Consider the following 16,063-nt stretch of genomic DNA (forward strand, 5'->3'; position numbering starts at 1 on the left):
TCTGATCTTCATCATTCTTCTGTAGCACCACAATTTGGAAGCTTCTATTCTCTTCTAGTCTAAACTGTTTATCGTCCATGTTTCACTTCCATGCATGGCTACATTTCACACAAATACTTTCAGAAGAGACTTCCTGACACTTAAATATATACTCGATAATAACAAATTTCTTCAGAAACACTTTCTTTGCCATCACCGGACTACATTAAGCCTATGAAACATCCATTTATCTAGGATAGTATGTGATTCACATAGTCATATTATTGTTGCTAAGGTCCGATACGATTCTAGAATGCATCATCATCTAAAAAATTCAGAAAAATGATGTCATCCTTAAGGCTGAGGCATATACATGTTCGTCTTAATGTCAGTAACTCCCCGTTTATCTAGAAGCTTCATAGTGTGAGCATTCTTTGATTTCAGGCTTGCTGTGTCTCATAAATACATAATAATTCCAGGCATTAACAGAATCAGTGACCCGTGGTGTAGGGGTAGCGTCTTTGATTCATAATCAAAACGTCTTCTGTCCCAGGTTCGATCCCTGTCACTGCCTAAATTTTGATAAATAATCGGTATTGGCGGCCGAAGACTTCCGGCATAAGAAGTCAGCCTCATTCTGCCAACGGCCTTGTCAAAGAGGGCGGAGGAGTGGATAGAGGTTCAAGGCACTCTCTTGTCCTAGGGGTGGGAAATTGCCCCTAAAGGCGGTAGAATCAGCAATGATCAACGACATGAGGATGCACAAGGCAATGGAAACTACTGCATTAAAGACATGTAACGTGTATCCACAGGACATGTGGCCTGTAATTGAGGAAGTATCATGATGATCTCTCCATTGGCAAAAGATTCCGGAATAGTCCCCCATTCGGATGTCCGGGAGGGGACTGCCAAGGGGGAGGTTACCATGAGAAAAAGATTGAATAATCAACGAAAGGATAATGTTCTACGAGTCGGGGCCTGGAATGTCAGAAGCTAGAACGTGGTAGGGAAACTAGAAAATCTGAAAAGGGAAATGCAAAGGCTCAATCTAGATATAGTAGGGGTCAGTGAAGTGGAAGGAAGAAAAGGATTTCTGGTCAGATGAGTATTGGGTAATATCAACAGCAGAAGAAACTGGTATAACAGGTGTAGGATTCGTTATGAATAGGAAGGTAGGGCAGAGGGTGTGTTACTGTGAACAGTTCAGTGACCGGGTTGTTCTAATCCGAACTGACAGCAGACCAACACCGACAACGATAGTTCAGGTATACATGCCGACGTCGCAAGCTGAAGATGAACAGACAGAGAAAGTGTATGAGGATGTAGAAAGGGTAATGCAGTATGTAAAGGGGGACTAAAATCTAATATTCATGGGCGACTGGAATGCAGTTGTAGGGGAAGGAGTAGAAGAAAAGGTTACAGGAGAGTATGGGCTTGGGTCAAGGAATGAAAGAGGAGAAAGACTAATTGAGTTCTGTAACACGTTTCAGCTAGTAGTAGCGAATATCCTGTTCAAGAATCACAAGAGGAGGAGGTATACTTGGAAAAGGCCAGGAGACACGGGAAGATTTCAATTACATTACGTCATGGTCAGACAGAGATTCCGAAATCAGATACTGGATTGTAAGGCGTACCCAGGAGCAGCTATAGACTCAGATCACAATATACTAGTGATGAAGAGTAGGCTGAAGTTCACGACATTAGTCACGAAGAATCAATACGCAAAGAAGTGGGATACGGAAGTACTAAGGAATGACGAGATACGTTTGAAGTTCTCTAACGCTATAGATACAGCAATAAGGAATAGCGCAGTAGGCAGTACAGTTGAAGAGGAATGGACATCTCTAAAAAGGGCCATCACAGAAGTTTGGAAGGAAAACGTAGGTACAAAGAAGGTAGCTGCGTTGAAACCATGGGTAACAGAAGAAATACTTAAGTTGATTGATGAAAGGAGGAAGTACAAACATGTTCCGGGAAAATCAGGATTACAGAAATACAAGTCGCTGAGGAATGAAATAAATAGGAAGTGCAGGGAAGCTAAGACGAAATGGCTGCAGGAAAAATGTGAAGACATCGAAAAAGATATGATTGTCGGAAGGACAGACTCAGCATACAGGAAAGTCAAAACAACCTTTGGTGACATTAAAAGCAACGGTGCTAACATTAAGAGTGCAACGGGAATTCCACTGTCAAATGCAGAGGACAGAGCAGATAGGTGGAAAGAATACATTGAAAGCCTCTATGAGGATGAAGATTTGTCTGATGTGATAGAAGAAGAAACAGGAGTCGATTTAGAAGAGATAGGGGATCCAGTATTAGAATCGGAATTTAAGAGAGCTTTGGAGGACTTACGATGAAATATGGCAGAAGGGATAGATAACATTCCATCAGAATTTCTATAATCATTAGGGGAAGTGGCAACAAAACGACTATTCACGTTGGTGTGTAGAATATATGAGTCTGGCGACATACCATCTGACTTTCGGAAAAGCATCATCCACACAATTCCGAAGACGGCAAGAGCTGACAAGTACGAGAATTATCGTACAACCAGCTTAACAGCTCATGCATCGAAGCTGCTTACAAGAATAATATACAGAAGAATGGAAAAGAAAATTGAGAATGCGCTAGGTGGCGATCAGTTTGGCTTTAGGAAAAGTAAAGGGACGAGAGAGGCAATTCTGACGTTACGGCTAATAATGGAAGCAAGGCTAAAGAAAAATCAAGACTTTTCATAGGATTCGTCGACCTGGAAAAAGCGTTCGACAATATAAAATGGTGCAAGCTGTTCGAGATTCTGAAAAAAGTAGGGGTAAGCTATAGGGGGAGACGGGTCATATACAATATGTACAACAACCAAGAGGGAATAATAAGAGTGGACGATCAAGAACGAAGTGCTCATATTAAGAAGGGTGTAAGACAAGGCTGCAGCCTTTCGCCCCTACTCTTCAATCTGTACATCGAGGGAGCAATGATGGAAATAAAAGAAAGGTTCAGGAGTGGAATTAAAACACAAGGTGAAAGGATATCAATGATACGATTCGCTGATGACATTGCTATCCTGAGTGAAAGTGAAGAAGAATTAAATAATCTGCTGAACGGAATGAACAGTCTAATGAGTACACAGTATGGTTCGAGAGTAAATCACAGAAAGAGGAAGGTAATGAGAAGTAGTAGAGATGAGAACAGCAAGAAACTTAACATCAGGATTGATGGTCACGAAGTCAATGAAGTTAAGGAATTCTGCTACCTAGGCAGTAAAATAACCAATGACGGACGGAGCAAGGAGGACATCAAAAGCAGACTCGCTGTGGCAAAAAAGGCATTTCTGGCCAAGAGAAGTCTACTAGTATCAAATACCGGCCTTAATTTGAGGAAGAAATTTCTGAGGATGTACGTCTGGAGTACAGCATTGTATGATAGTGAAACATGGACTGTGGGAAAACCGGAACAGAAGAGAATCGAAGCATTTGGGATGTGGCGCTATAGACGAATGTTGTAAATTAGGTGGACTGATAAGGTTCTACGCAGAATCGGAGAGGAAAGGAGTATGTGGAAAACACTGGTCTGAAGAAGGCTGTAAGTGCTACTCTGAGATGAAGAGGTTAGCAAAGGAAAAGAATTCGTGGCGGCCCGCATCAAATCTGTCAGTAGACTGATGACCAAAAAAAAAAAAAGAGACATATCCCTTCAGTTTGCATCCAACATGTGGTGTGGCCTTTGGATATACTAACTATCTATATCACTTTTAATTACTATTGCTGTCTTACATTTGTTAGGTTTTTTTAATAAATACCATCTTTCATTTGCAACCTCATATTGTTACGATACTAATTTTGTCTTCAGTTTTTAAAACCGAAATGTCTGCATTCACAGTCTGAACACAGCTTTTAAGTAATGTTTGTGTGACACAAAACAAATTAAATGTTATATTCAACACATATTAAATACTTTTTAGAACTACATCATACCATTGTGCACCATAGAAAGCCTCTAATGAAGCACCTCTGAATCGAGTTTCTTATAATTTATTTGTATCACAAATCAACGCTTTAGTATACAGAATGAATTTTCACTCTTCTGTGGAATGTGCACTGATTTGAAACTTCCTGACAGTTTAAAACTGTGTGCCAGACCATACTCAAAGCCCAGAACTTTAGCCTTTCATGGGGAAGTCTACCAACTGAGTCACTCAAGCATGATACATGGCCTGTCTCCACTGTTTTAAATCCGTCAGCACCTCACGCCTACCGTTATTTCACAGCCTCCTAATCAAATACGTAACTCTAACCAAGCAGTCACATTTATTGCACATTTCTCCATGAATAAAATTTTATTTGTTTTCTGTTAGAGTTCAAGTGGAAAATTTTCTCAGGATGACCAGTCGATCAGGAGGGGGCACAAAACATTACGAAACGAGTTATATTCCTCTCTTTAACAACAGAAGAAAGGAAAGTCACAAATATTTTATTGAGGTAGCGACAAATGCACGAATAGATCTCTGTTGGCAAAGTGACCATTTAATAAGAGTAAAGAACAGCATTACAAAAGTTTAATGTCCCCTTCTATTAGATGATTGTGATATTAATTTGGTGAATGGTAGTGTGTAACCCTAGCCATAATTATTTTTCAGTCATTATTTTCATTCGTGTTATATCAAATAACTGGTAGTTTTTTTAGATACCTGATATGTGACTTTGTATCGTAGTGTCTCGTCTTGTGAATTCAGCGGAGGCTGCCATGTAACATTCAACTGTCTGCCAGACACCAAAGGCAGTACATTCACAGCTCTCACACTTCCTGGGGCTGGAACAGAATAATCCTTATAAAGCAATCCAGTAAGAAGAAAAGAGAAAGGTCAGAAAGTATATATAACGATTTGTTGATTATGAACCTTTTCTTGTTGATAACTGTATGCACTCTCTGTTATCATTATAAAAAACAAATGATTCATTATTAGCCAATCATACATTATAATCTCAACACACGAAATTATATTTCACACAAAAATATTTTACGAGCATTTCCAATCGCATATGTGTTTGTTATGTGTTGCTTGATATCTGATACAGTTATAGGTTTACCCTTCAGGTTTTTACTGTCATTTAAGTTTCTACTACGATTAGGTCCACAGTTCAGTACAAAAAATGGAAGAACAACAACAACAACTCATTTGGAAACGTCACACACACAACATAATATGTATTATAGACATCACTCAATCTCAAAAACTTGTAATATACGTATAGTAACGTTTTCTGGGATATTACTACATAACCAAAGAACGTTGTGAGGCATTAATTATCTAGACATCCCACTGAACATGATCTGATATTTATTACTTTATTAGCTGAGACAAATCTTTTTCAGTACACATATTTTAAACAAGGAACTGCATATAATGTTTTTATGTGTTCATAAAAAAATCTGAAAGTATATAATTTATTGGTAATCACAATTTAAATTACAATCTGTGCTCACATGATACTGATAAACTTGTGTATGTAATTTACATAAGTGCATGCATTATGTGTAAGTGGAAGCAATTTTATAGAAAGTTGTAAACAGATTTCTTTTAAAAACATGTAGTTAGGCAACAGTTATATATGCATATGTAAGTACTTTATGGATTTTTTCTTACATGATCGACGCCTTTTTCCATGAGGTGGCTGTAGCTATCACCTTATGCTTTGCCTTTTGCGAACTTCAATTCTCAGCATTATTATTTCTTTATTCAGTATACTTATGGTCACATACACTGAAGCACCAAAGAAACTGGTATAGGCATGCATATTCGAATACAAGGACTTGTAACAGATAATATGTGGGGATGTGGTCGGCAACGCCTATATAAGAGAACAAGTGTCTGGCGCGGTTGTTAGATCGGCTACTGTCACTACAATGGCAAGATATCAAGATTTTAGTGAGCTTGAACGTCACGTCATAGTCGGCGCACGAGTGATGGGACACAGGATCTCCGAGGTAGCGATGATGTGGCAATTTTCCCGTACGACAATTTGATGAGTGTACTGTGAATATCAGGAATACGGTAAAACATCAAATCTCCGACATCGCTGTGTCCGGAAAAAGATCAGGTGAGAACGTCACCAACGATGAATAATGAGAATCATTCAACGTGACAGAAGTGTGACTCTTCCGCAGATTGCTGCAAATTTCAGTACTGGGCCATCAACAAGTGTCAGCCTGCGAACCATTCAACGAAAGATCATTGATATGGGCTTTCAGAGCTGAAGGCCCACTCGTGTACCCTTGATGACTGCACGACACAGAGCTTTACGCCCCGTCTGGGCCTGTCAACACTGAAGTTGGATTTTTGGTGACTGGATACATGTTGCCTGGTGGGACGAGTATCGTTTCAAATTGTTTTGAGTGGATGGGCGTGTATGGGTATGGAGGCCACCTCATGAATCCATGGACCCTGCATGTCAGGGGGGGGGGGGGGCAGTTCAAGCTGGTGGAGGGTCTGTAGTGTTTGATGGCGAGTGCAGTTGGACTGATATGGGACCCCTGACACGTCTAGACACGACTCTGACAGTTGACACATACGTAAGCATCCTGGCTGATCTCCTGCATCCATTTGTGTCCATTGTGCATTCCGACGGATTTGGGCAATTCCAGTTTGACAATGCCACACCCCACACGTCCAATATTGCTACATTGTGGCTCCAGGAACGCACTTCTGAGTTTAAACACTTTCCCAGATATGAACATTATTGAGCGTATCGGGGATGCCTCGCAACGTGCTGTTCAGTAGAGATCTCCACCTCCTCGTACGTCTACGGATTTATGGACAGCCCTGCAGGATTCATGGTGTCTGTTCCCACCAGCACTACTTCGCAGTCCTAGGGCACGTTGTGTTGCAGCACTTTTGCGTGATCGTGGAGGTCCTACATGATATTAGGCAGGTGTACCAGTTTCTTTGTGTCTTCTGTTCATTACAGCACTGTTTACCACGAACAATCGGGTTATTGATCATGTCGTTCACTGATGCTAGCTACCACCACATACGATGAATTACTGGAGTACTGCTTGTCTGGGAGTTAATTAGAGTTGGGTGCTAACAGAAAGGTCGACGTGCACAATGCGTTCCTTAGAAGCTGCTGTTGGCTACAGAAGGGCTGGGTGGGGAGTAGTGGTGTTGTGCAGAGCCAGATATTTACTACCCTGAGGGGACGGGGGAAATTAGGGAGGTGGCAGTTTACAACGCTGACGCAACAGAAATCCTGTACGGTGGACGGTGCAGGTGGAAGGTTGCCGTCTGGTGATCCGAAAAATAATTTCAGAATATTGTACCCGGTGAAAGCGTTGGGGTCGGAACAATACGAAAACACATACTTTTTATGGGAAGGAATGTGTAGGGTCACAGGCAACAGTCATCAGCTGATATGGGAAGTATCTTCTCATGGCAAGTGACGAGGCACACTTCCCATCAAAAAGCACCAAATTCCAGAAGATCTTTTGAATGGAGTATGAGCTACAGGCGATTGATTAGCAGATTCATGCCCTTGTTGTGGCAATGTTTCTGTAACGGCCGCTGGGATTCGTCGTCTGAGCGCAGGTATAGACGCCAAGTTCCCAGAGAGAGAGGGCATATGGCGTGAACTCACTTTCCTGTGGAGACTGATCGAAGATACTTCCCTCTGGGGATCAACCTATAATCTTCACAGGTAAGAGCTACAGCGGAGAACCTCGGGACTACATTTTGAGACGTTCTGCTTGGAGGTGTGAAGACGTTCCTTTGTGAACAGAGTTGTTATTCATTTTAGTAGAGTGATGAATCTTTACCTTTCTGCGAAGTCTGACACACATTGAAATGCATCTTTACGAAAGAATGCTTGGGTCGGATTTCTGTTTCGCGCTGGTGAGAAAACAGAGATCTTGAGTTGTGTTATGTCTTGCACTGACGAAATTTGATCCTTGGACGTTTGTGGGCAGCGTATAGCATCCACTGTCCAGGCAGAGAATTACATGTACGCCATGTACCTCATCTGCACCGCAGCTAAATGAGCAAATCGTTGCTGCAGTGTAAATGCCGTTGGTGCTTCAGTATGTGACACACGCTCCTGAATTGCATCCGCAGTTAGTGGTCCAGTGGCGAGCATTGCTGCCTCTGGATTATGGGGTCCCAGGCTCGATTCCCAGCTGGGTTGTGGATTTTCTCTGCCCGGGGTCTGGGTGTCTGTGTTGTACTCATCATTTCATCATCATCATCATCATCATCATCATCATCATCATTCGTGACAGTCGCTAGATTGGGCTTTATAAAAATTTGTACTTCGTACAGGCGCTGATGCCCGTGCAGTTGAGCGCCCCACAAACCAAACAGCGACATCATCATCAGCTCCTGAGTTAGGCTGTTAGGGAAACACTCACAGTAAATGGATTGAGTTCTACTTGCTTGTCAACTGAGCTTTTTCCGAAAGTGTCTGTCAAGGTGCACGTCTTCCGTTTCTCACCGCTAATCAGTAACAGGCAACTTCGTGTCCATCTAATAAAGCGGGACATGGTCCCAGGAAAGTGAAAAATATGTTCCGCCAATCTAGAAATCACATTTAGGGTGGGATCTACCATATTTACAGAATTTTTGTACTCTATATATTTCTTGACAATAAATCATTTATGGTATCCAAGTTGTGATTCATTCTAGTAGCATCCCAATAGCAGTAATTGGTTTGATTGCTAAAATGAAGCAAAGTAAAACCAAAATACCAAGCTTCATTTTACGCAAATCTGTAGGCGTAGATTACCAATAGCAGTCCCCTTTTAATCATTTGTATATGTGAGAATTCCATTGAGGGTACAACATTAGGCTACAACTCATACACATGCTATTTGTTAGAAACACCATAGGGGTTTACCCTGTAAGTGATCAAAATTAACTTGATGTTTCATTATCAGTGATATGATATGTCAGAGTTTATTTGTTCGCACTAGTCTGAAATATAAGGATAAATTGTTAACATTTGTACCTGAATGTACTTGTGATATTGTGTTTGATGGGTTACAAAATCTCTGCTGCACTAATTTACCAGTAGCTGTAATATAATACGAACTGAAATCGCAGGCAACTCTTCCAATATCAGTGACCTATATTTCATTGCTACAATAATACAATATTTCTGTCACCTACTCTCAATTCTACAAGCCTGCACATCTTTCCACATTGTTATTGATTTACAGAATTAGTTCAAAACATAGTTGTTTGGTCCCATTTTTCCTGTCTTATGATGGAACTCAGGACTGACTTCATCATCATCATCATCATCATATTAAGCATTTCGTGTCCAATGACGGATACAGGCCTCCCCAAGACTTCTCCAAGAAATAGAGTTTATATTCATATGCGTGCTTGCTGGACCTGTGTGTTTTCTCTTATCTATCCTTCTTCCATTAGGATATTTTCTCTATTTTCTTGAGTCTTGGAATCCAGCAAAGACCTTCGTTGATCTGTTTAGTACTCATTTAGCTACTATGTGTCATGTTCAGCTCCATTTCAATTTATATGCACAATCATCACAATCCTATCTACTCCTTCAGTAAGTTTTCTTATTCACTTGCTTATTTTCTTCACTCTTCTACTAACATCCAACACACAGGGCAATTGCTGCTGTGGTGTACTAAGTTTCCTTAATCGTTTTGAATTAAATTTCTTTGCTTCACTGTCTTAGCTCAAAATTGGATACACAAATTGACTATAAATTTTTCATTTCCGACGTATCACAGTATCATTTCTTAAAACAGTATTTGCCTGAACCACTCCAGGTCAATTTAAGGGTGTGGCTTTTTTCTGCACTTTGAGTAATTATTTTCAAATTCCGTAGGTAAATGTCATCAAATGACTATATGACGGTTTTAATTTTTAAAATTTTCTTCTCAAATTTTTGGTTACATGTCAGTATTACACCAATTAATTTTCAGGTCTACTTGAAAACTCGAAGAAATATAGTCTTTCATTAGTTTTTGTTGTTTATGTGTCCAAAATCATAACTGTAGAATCTCATCATTGACATCAAAGCAGTTCAGGTATGTTTCAGTAGCACATACACATTCCATTCATGATTTTGAGAACTGAAAGGAACAACTCGTTCTGTCGATCATATTTTCCCCTGCAGGTCAGACAGGGTGTGTAAATTTAGCAGGTCACTGTTAAAGGTGATCATTTTAGCCAGTATGGAACGATTCTGATTTGCACTTGTTTGTGTTTGTGCACACCTGATCAGTAGAATGGCACCGGTTGTCACTAAATGTATCTGAGACACATTTTGTAGCGATCTTATCTGTGTAGGCTACATTTTAAAAAATTGTGAATAGCTATTTACACACTGGCACATGCACCTTTTACTTTTTAGAGACTGGAAAATTACTTTTGCAGTTTTTCAGCCTAGTATTGTCCATGTTAAGTGCATCATTATTTCCTAGACGCAGTCCATCAAGGGTTACGTATGTCGAACGGTTACAACATTGTAGAAGATGTTCTTTGTCCTGAACTTCACTAAAATCGCATATATTTTGTGATTTGTCCTTGATGCCAATTTTAATTATGTCTTACAGATCTTATAATTAAATTCTCCCTGAGACATTAAAGTCTCAGCTTTATCTACGATAATGGTGGAAGCAGGAGAAATGAATTAAAATTTTTGCGACAGTCAGGACGTGAACCCAGGTCTTCTAGGCAGACACGCTAACCTTTACACCACCACAACACTGTGGTCAACATTGCTGCACGAATTACTCAGATGGTTTGCCCTACCCAACACCAACTCCATATCTTCAGTTTCTTTTCCCCCTTACATAATCACTATTGCCAGGGCTCTCCTGAATTGGAATAGCATCCCAGAGTTGGACGCAATGGGGGAAGTCCTGTAGCATAGGTGATGTTATAGATCTTATAGATCTTGTATAGCTCAGTTTCTAAAGTTGCCCCTCTTAGCATACAGGAAAAACTGGGAGAAGCCTCACGACTCTGTTCAAAGACCATAAAGATGCCATACAGTTCGACACATGAGGAATATAAACCTGAGAGTGCTCAGGAAATGTTTTTGAAACTAATAATCGCAATAAATGAACAATATAGTAAAATAAGTAATTTGGCTAGAGGAAAGAACAATTAGATTGATCAACAGTCTGGTAATATCAGTCACAAAACTGAGCAACAAGCCAGTAACAGCAGTCAGAAAAATGATCAGCGATACAGTAATATAAGTTGTTTACCTAGTGCCTCAGTAGTTTCAAATATGAAGTTAATGGACATATTGAATTCCAGGAGTCTAAGTTAAAGCAAATTTTGGGATACATTTACATAAGTTTGGTAAGAAATCTGAGGAAAGGATTTTTCATGTTGAGACCAAATGTGAAAGGTCCGAAGAGGATGTAAAAATCGAATTAAGAGAGGGAATTAACTGAATAGCTCGAGAAAGAAAATGAAGGTCACATACATTAAATGGTTATGTGTAAAAAGTAATGAAAAAGGTTACTATAGTGTAATCGCTACGAAAAGGTAAATAAGTACAGTTTGAAAAGAATGTGTGTGTGTATGACTGAATGAAATAGAAGCTATCCTACATCAGCTGTCTCATGCAGTTAATAATATAGAGGGTAGTTTGTATGAGCATGATTGTAGATTGTCTGACATAGAGAAGAACAGCTGAATAATCTCTGATGATGGTGAATGTAATTTTGCAACTGAGTCATCTGAAGTCGCTTATATAACAATTAGACAGTTCTTTTTTTAATTTTATCCTTCTGGTAGTGTTAATAGAAAATTTTTTTGAAATTGTTTTCAGACCCCTCTTCTTTCCCTTTCAACCCTTCTGCCTGAAGAAGGAGCCACTGGTTCCAAAAGCTTGCCTAATTATGACCTTCTTTTAGGTGTGTGTGTTCTGCTGTAGCGTGGTAAGTAGATTTTTTTAGATATCCAGTTGCGTTACATTGTCAAAAATTGATTGTTTTCGTTGCTACATTATTTATTGATAGAAAAGATAGGTTTTATTACTTAAAATTTTAGGGGAAGCAGGAACTTGGGAAATTACTGCTATTGAACAATGTGATACTTAGAAATAATTTAAGAATGGTTTCACAATGAGTATTTTGGTAGACAAAAGTAAATAGAAAACGAAACTGCTCCCATACTGGCCATGAAGGCCCAACGGTACCGACCGGCCACCGTGTCATCCTGAGCCCATAGGCGTCACCAGATGGGGATATGGAGGGGCATGTGGTCAGCACACCGCTCTCCCGGCCGTATGTCAATTTCGGAGACTGGAGGCGCCACTTCTCAGTCAAGTAGCTCCTCATTCTGCCTCGCAAGTGCTGAGTGTACCCTGCTTGCAAACAACGCTCGACAGACGGGGAGGTCACCCATCCAAGTGCTAGCCCAGCCCGACAGCGCTTAACTTCGGTGATCTGACGGCAACCGGCGTTACCACTGTGGCAAGGGCATTGGCAGACAAAAGTAAATGGAGTTGCAAAATATTTTGTACACTGGACAGAGGTTCAGTCACCAGTGGATAAAATTTAATTAATTTTTTGCTTTAGTGGGCAACGTATTTGTTTTATGTTAGTAATAAATAGTAACCAGAGCAGACCATAATGGATTTCGGTGGCACGTTACCCATTAGATGGCATAACAAAATTATTTCAACTGCTACAGATCAAATTCGAAAGATTGTGAAATATTTTGGAAGGGCGAAAAAACTGACGCTGGACGAAGAGCAAATAAATCCCTATTTCAGGTCCCAGGGAATTTCAGAAAAGAGAAACAACGTTAAGTAATAATGGACTAAACGTCATCCAAACTTTATGTGGGAAATTCAGTTTAAAAGTGATGCTTTTAACTCACCTATGCAAAAGTTTGTTGTTAGGAAGTAAGTTTTGTTTCAGTAAAAGATGTTTTCGTAAACAGATTTAACAGTTTTCAAAAAGAGTATGAATTTGTAAAATATTGGTATTTCGAAAATATTTTTGAACTACGTTGCTTGTCTAGTTTGTAGAGCTGTAAGATACGGGAATATAGATATTGATTCGAAACTTAATAAAAGAATCAATAAAAGCAAGTCTTCTGGTCCAGACTGTACACCAATTAGATTCCCTTTGGAGTATGCTGATGCATTAGCTCCATACTTAACAGTGATATACAACCGTTCACTCGACGAAAGATCCGTACCCAAGGACTGGAAAGTTGCACAGGTCACACCAATATTCATGAAAGGTAGTAGGAGTAATCCACTAAATTACAGGCCCATATCGTTAACGTCGATATGCAGCAGGATTTTTGAACATATATTGTCTTCGAACATTATGAATTACCTCGAAGAATACGGTCTATTGACACACAGTCAACATGGGTTTAGAAAACATCGTTCATGTGAAACACAACTAGCTCTTTATTCACATGAAGTGCTAAGTGCTAAAGACAAGGGATTTCAGATCGATTCCGTATTACTGGATTTCCAGAAGGCTTTTGACACTCTACCACACAAGTGGCTCGTAGTAACATTGCGGGCTTATCGAATATCGTCTCAGTTATGTGACTGGATTTCCGATTTCCTGTCACAGGTCACAGTTCGTAGTAACTGACGGAAAATCATCGAGTGAAACAGAAGTGATTTTAGGCGTTCCCCAAGGTAGTGTTATAGTCTCTTTGCTGTTCCTTATCTACATAAACGATTTGGGAGACAATCTGAGCAGCCGTCTTCGGTTGTTTGGAGGTGACGCTATCGTTTATCGACTAATAAAGTCATCAGAAGATCAAAACAAACTGCAAGACGATTTAGAAAGAAATATCTGAATGGTGCGAAAAGTGGCAGTTGACCCTAAATAACGAAAAGTATGAGGTCATCCACATGAGTGCTAAAACTTCGGTTACGCGATAAATCAGTCTAATCCAAAAGCCGTAAATTCAACTAAAGACTTAGGTATTACAATTACGAACAACTTAAATTGGAAAGAACACAAATAAAATGTTTTGGGGAAGGCTAACCAAAGGCTGCGTTTTATTGGCAGGACACTGAGAAAATGTAACAGACGTACTAAGGAGACTGCCTGTACTACCCTTGTCCGTCCTCTTTTAGAATACTACGGCGCGGTGTAGGATACTTACCAGATAAGACTTATGGAGTACATCGAAAAAGTTCAAAGAAAGGCAGCACGTTTTGTATTATCGCGAAATATGAGAGAGAGTGTCACAGAAATGATACAGGATATGGGGTAGAAATCATTAAAAGATGGAATCTTCTCACGAAACTCCAAGCTCCAATTTTCCCCTCCCAATGCGAAAATATTTTGTTGACACCGACCTACATAGGGCGGAACGATCATCACGATAAAATAAGGAAGATCAGAGCTCGTACGGAAAGATATATGTGTTCATTCTTTCCGCGCGCTATACGAGATAGTAGAGAATTGTGAAGAAGGTTCGATGAATCCTCTGCCAGGCACTTAAATGTCATTTGCGGGGTATCCATGTAGATGTAGATGTAGACTTTATGTATGATTTTTGTAGTTTCAGACGTTCAGTTTTGTCTGCCGTTTACATAGTTCTTCAATGTTGCTACAAACATTTAAGAAAAGCAGGAAGTGAATTGTGTGGGGATTTTCATTGGCACTTAGGACAGGGGGAGAGGTCTCCTCAGTAGCCTGGGCTCCCTACAGAGCACTCAAAAGCGGGCCTTATGTCTTTTCTACGCTGCCTTCCTCTTTCCAAGCTGTCGTGTTCACATGCTTCCACGTGTGGGAAAATTACACACCGACCTGTAAAATAATACTCATTTCCCATACTCCGATCTACCGGGTGATCAAAAAGTCAGTATAAATTTGAAAACTGAATAAATCACGGAATAAAGTAGATAGAGAGGTACAAATTGACACACATGCTTGGAATGACATGTGGTTTTAGTAGAACCAAAAAATTACAAACGTCCAAAAAATGTCCGACAGATGGCGCTTCATCTGATCAGAAGAGCAATAATTAGCATAACAAAGTAAGACAAAGCAAAGATGCTGTTCTTTACAGGAAATACTCAATATGTCCACAATCATTCCTCAATAATAGCTGTAGTCGAGGAATAATGTTATGAACAGCACTGTAAAGCATGTCCGGAGTTATGGTGAGGCATTGGCGTCGGATATTGTCTTTCAGCATCCCTAGAGATGTCGGTCTATCACGATACACTTGCGACTTCAGGTAACCCCAAAGCCAATAATCCCACAGACTGGGGTCTGGGGACGTGGGAGGCCAAGCATGACAGAAGTGGCGGCTGAGCACACGATCATCACCAAACGACGCGCGCAAGAGATCTTTCACGCGTCTAGCAATATAGGGTGGAGCGCCATCCTGCATAAACATCGTACGTTCCAGCAGGTTTTTATCATCCAGGCTGGGAATGATGCGATTCTGTAACATATCGGCGTACCTCTCACCCGTCACAGTAGCAGTTTGGCTGTCCAACGCCTTCTGTCGGACATTTTGTGAACTTAGTTTTTTTTTTGTTCTAATGCAACCCCATGTAATTCCAAGCATGTGTGTCAATTTTTACCTCTCTGTCTACATTATTCCGTGGTTTATTAAGTTTTCAAATTTATACTGCCTTTTTAATCACCCTGTATATGATATTTTATAGTCTTCCCGACTAGCGTTGTAGCATTCTCAGTTTCGTGCTTGAAGTAATTTGGGAGAAATTTAAAATTGTCTATAAAATAAAATTTGCAACTTCCCATTACAGTCAACATTCAGACACTACGATACTTATTTTTAAAAATGCGTACTTAGTCAACAAATAGTTAATTAAGCAGTATTTTGTTGAAGAGTGTAAGTTATGTAATGTTTCGAGCTTTCAAAAAGTAATGTGTCCACATCAATATTTTGATATGTCACGCTGCCAGAGTGAGTGACCGTATGTCACATTTGAACTTTGAAATACATGGTATGATGTGTTTATGGCCAAGTAGTTCGTAGAACCAAAATCTTTACTCATGGCGTTAAGACAAATGTACAGAGTGGTCATTAATAAAAACGACACACGCAGCTATGGGTTCCTAATTGGAAATGGAGGAAAAAGTGTCCTGT

At 40.0% G+C, this 16,063-nt stretch overlaps 1 protein-coding gene across 1 annotated transcript in view; it reads right to left on the reverse strand.

The window, feature by feature from the left end:
* Nucleotides 1–16,063, reverse strand: part of LOC124553686 (phosphatidylinositol phosphatase PTPRQ-like) — a 418,566-nt gene that overhangs the window by 126,711 nt on the left and 275,792 nt on the right. The window contains exon 13 of the mRNA XM_047127584.1: nucleotides 4,664–4,785. Coding sequence (XP_046983540.1) covers nucleotides 4,664–4,785 — 122 coding nt within the window. The remainder of the gene's footprint in view (nucleotides 1–4,663; nucleotides 4,786–16,063) is intronic.

This window comes from Schistocerca americana, chromosome 11 (genome assembly GCF_021461395.2).
Source record: "Schistocerca americana isolate TAMUIC-IGC-003095 chromosome 11, iqSchAmer2.1, whole genome shotgun sequence".
Taxonomy (NCBI): domain Eukaryota; kingdom Metazoa; phylum Arthropoda; class Insecta; order Orthoptera; family Acrididae; genus Schistocerca; species Schistocerca americana.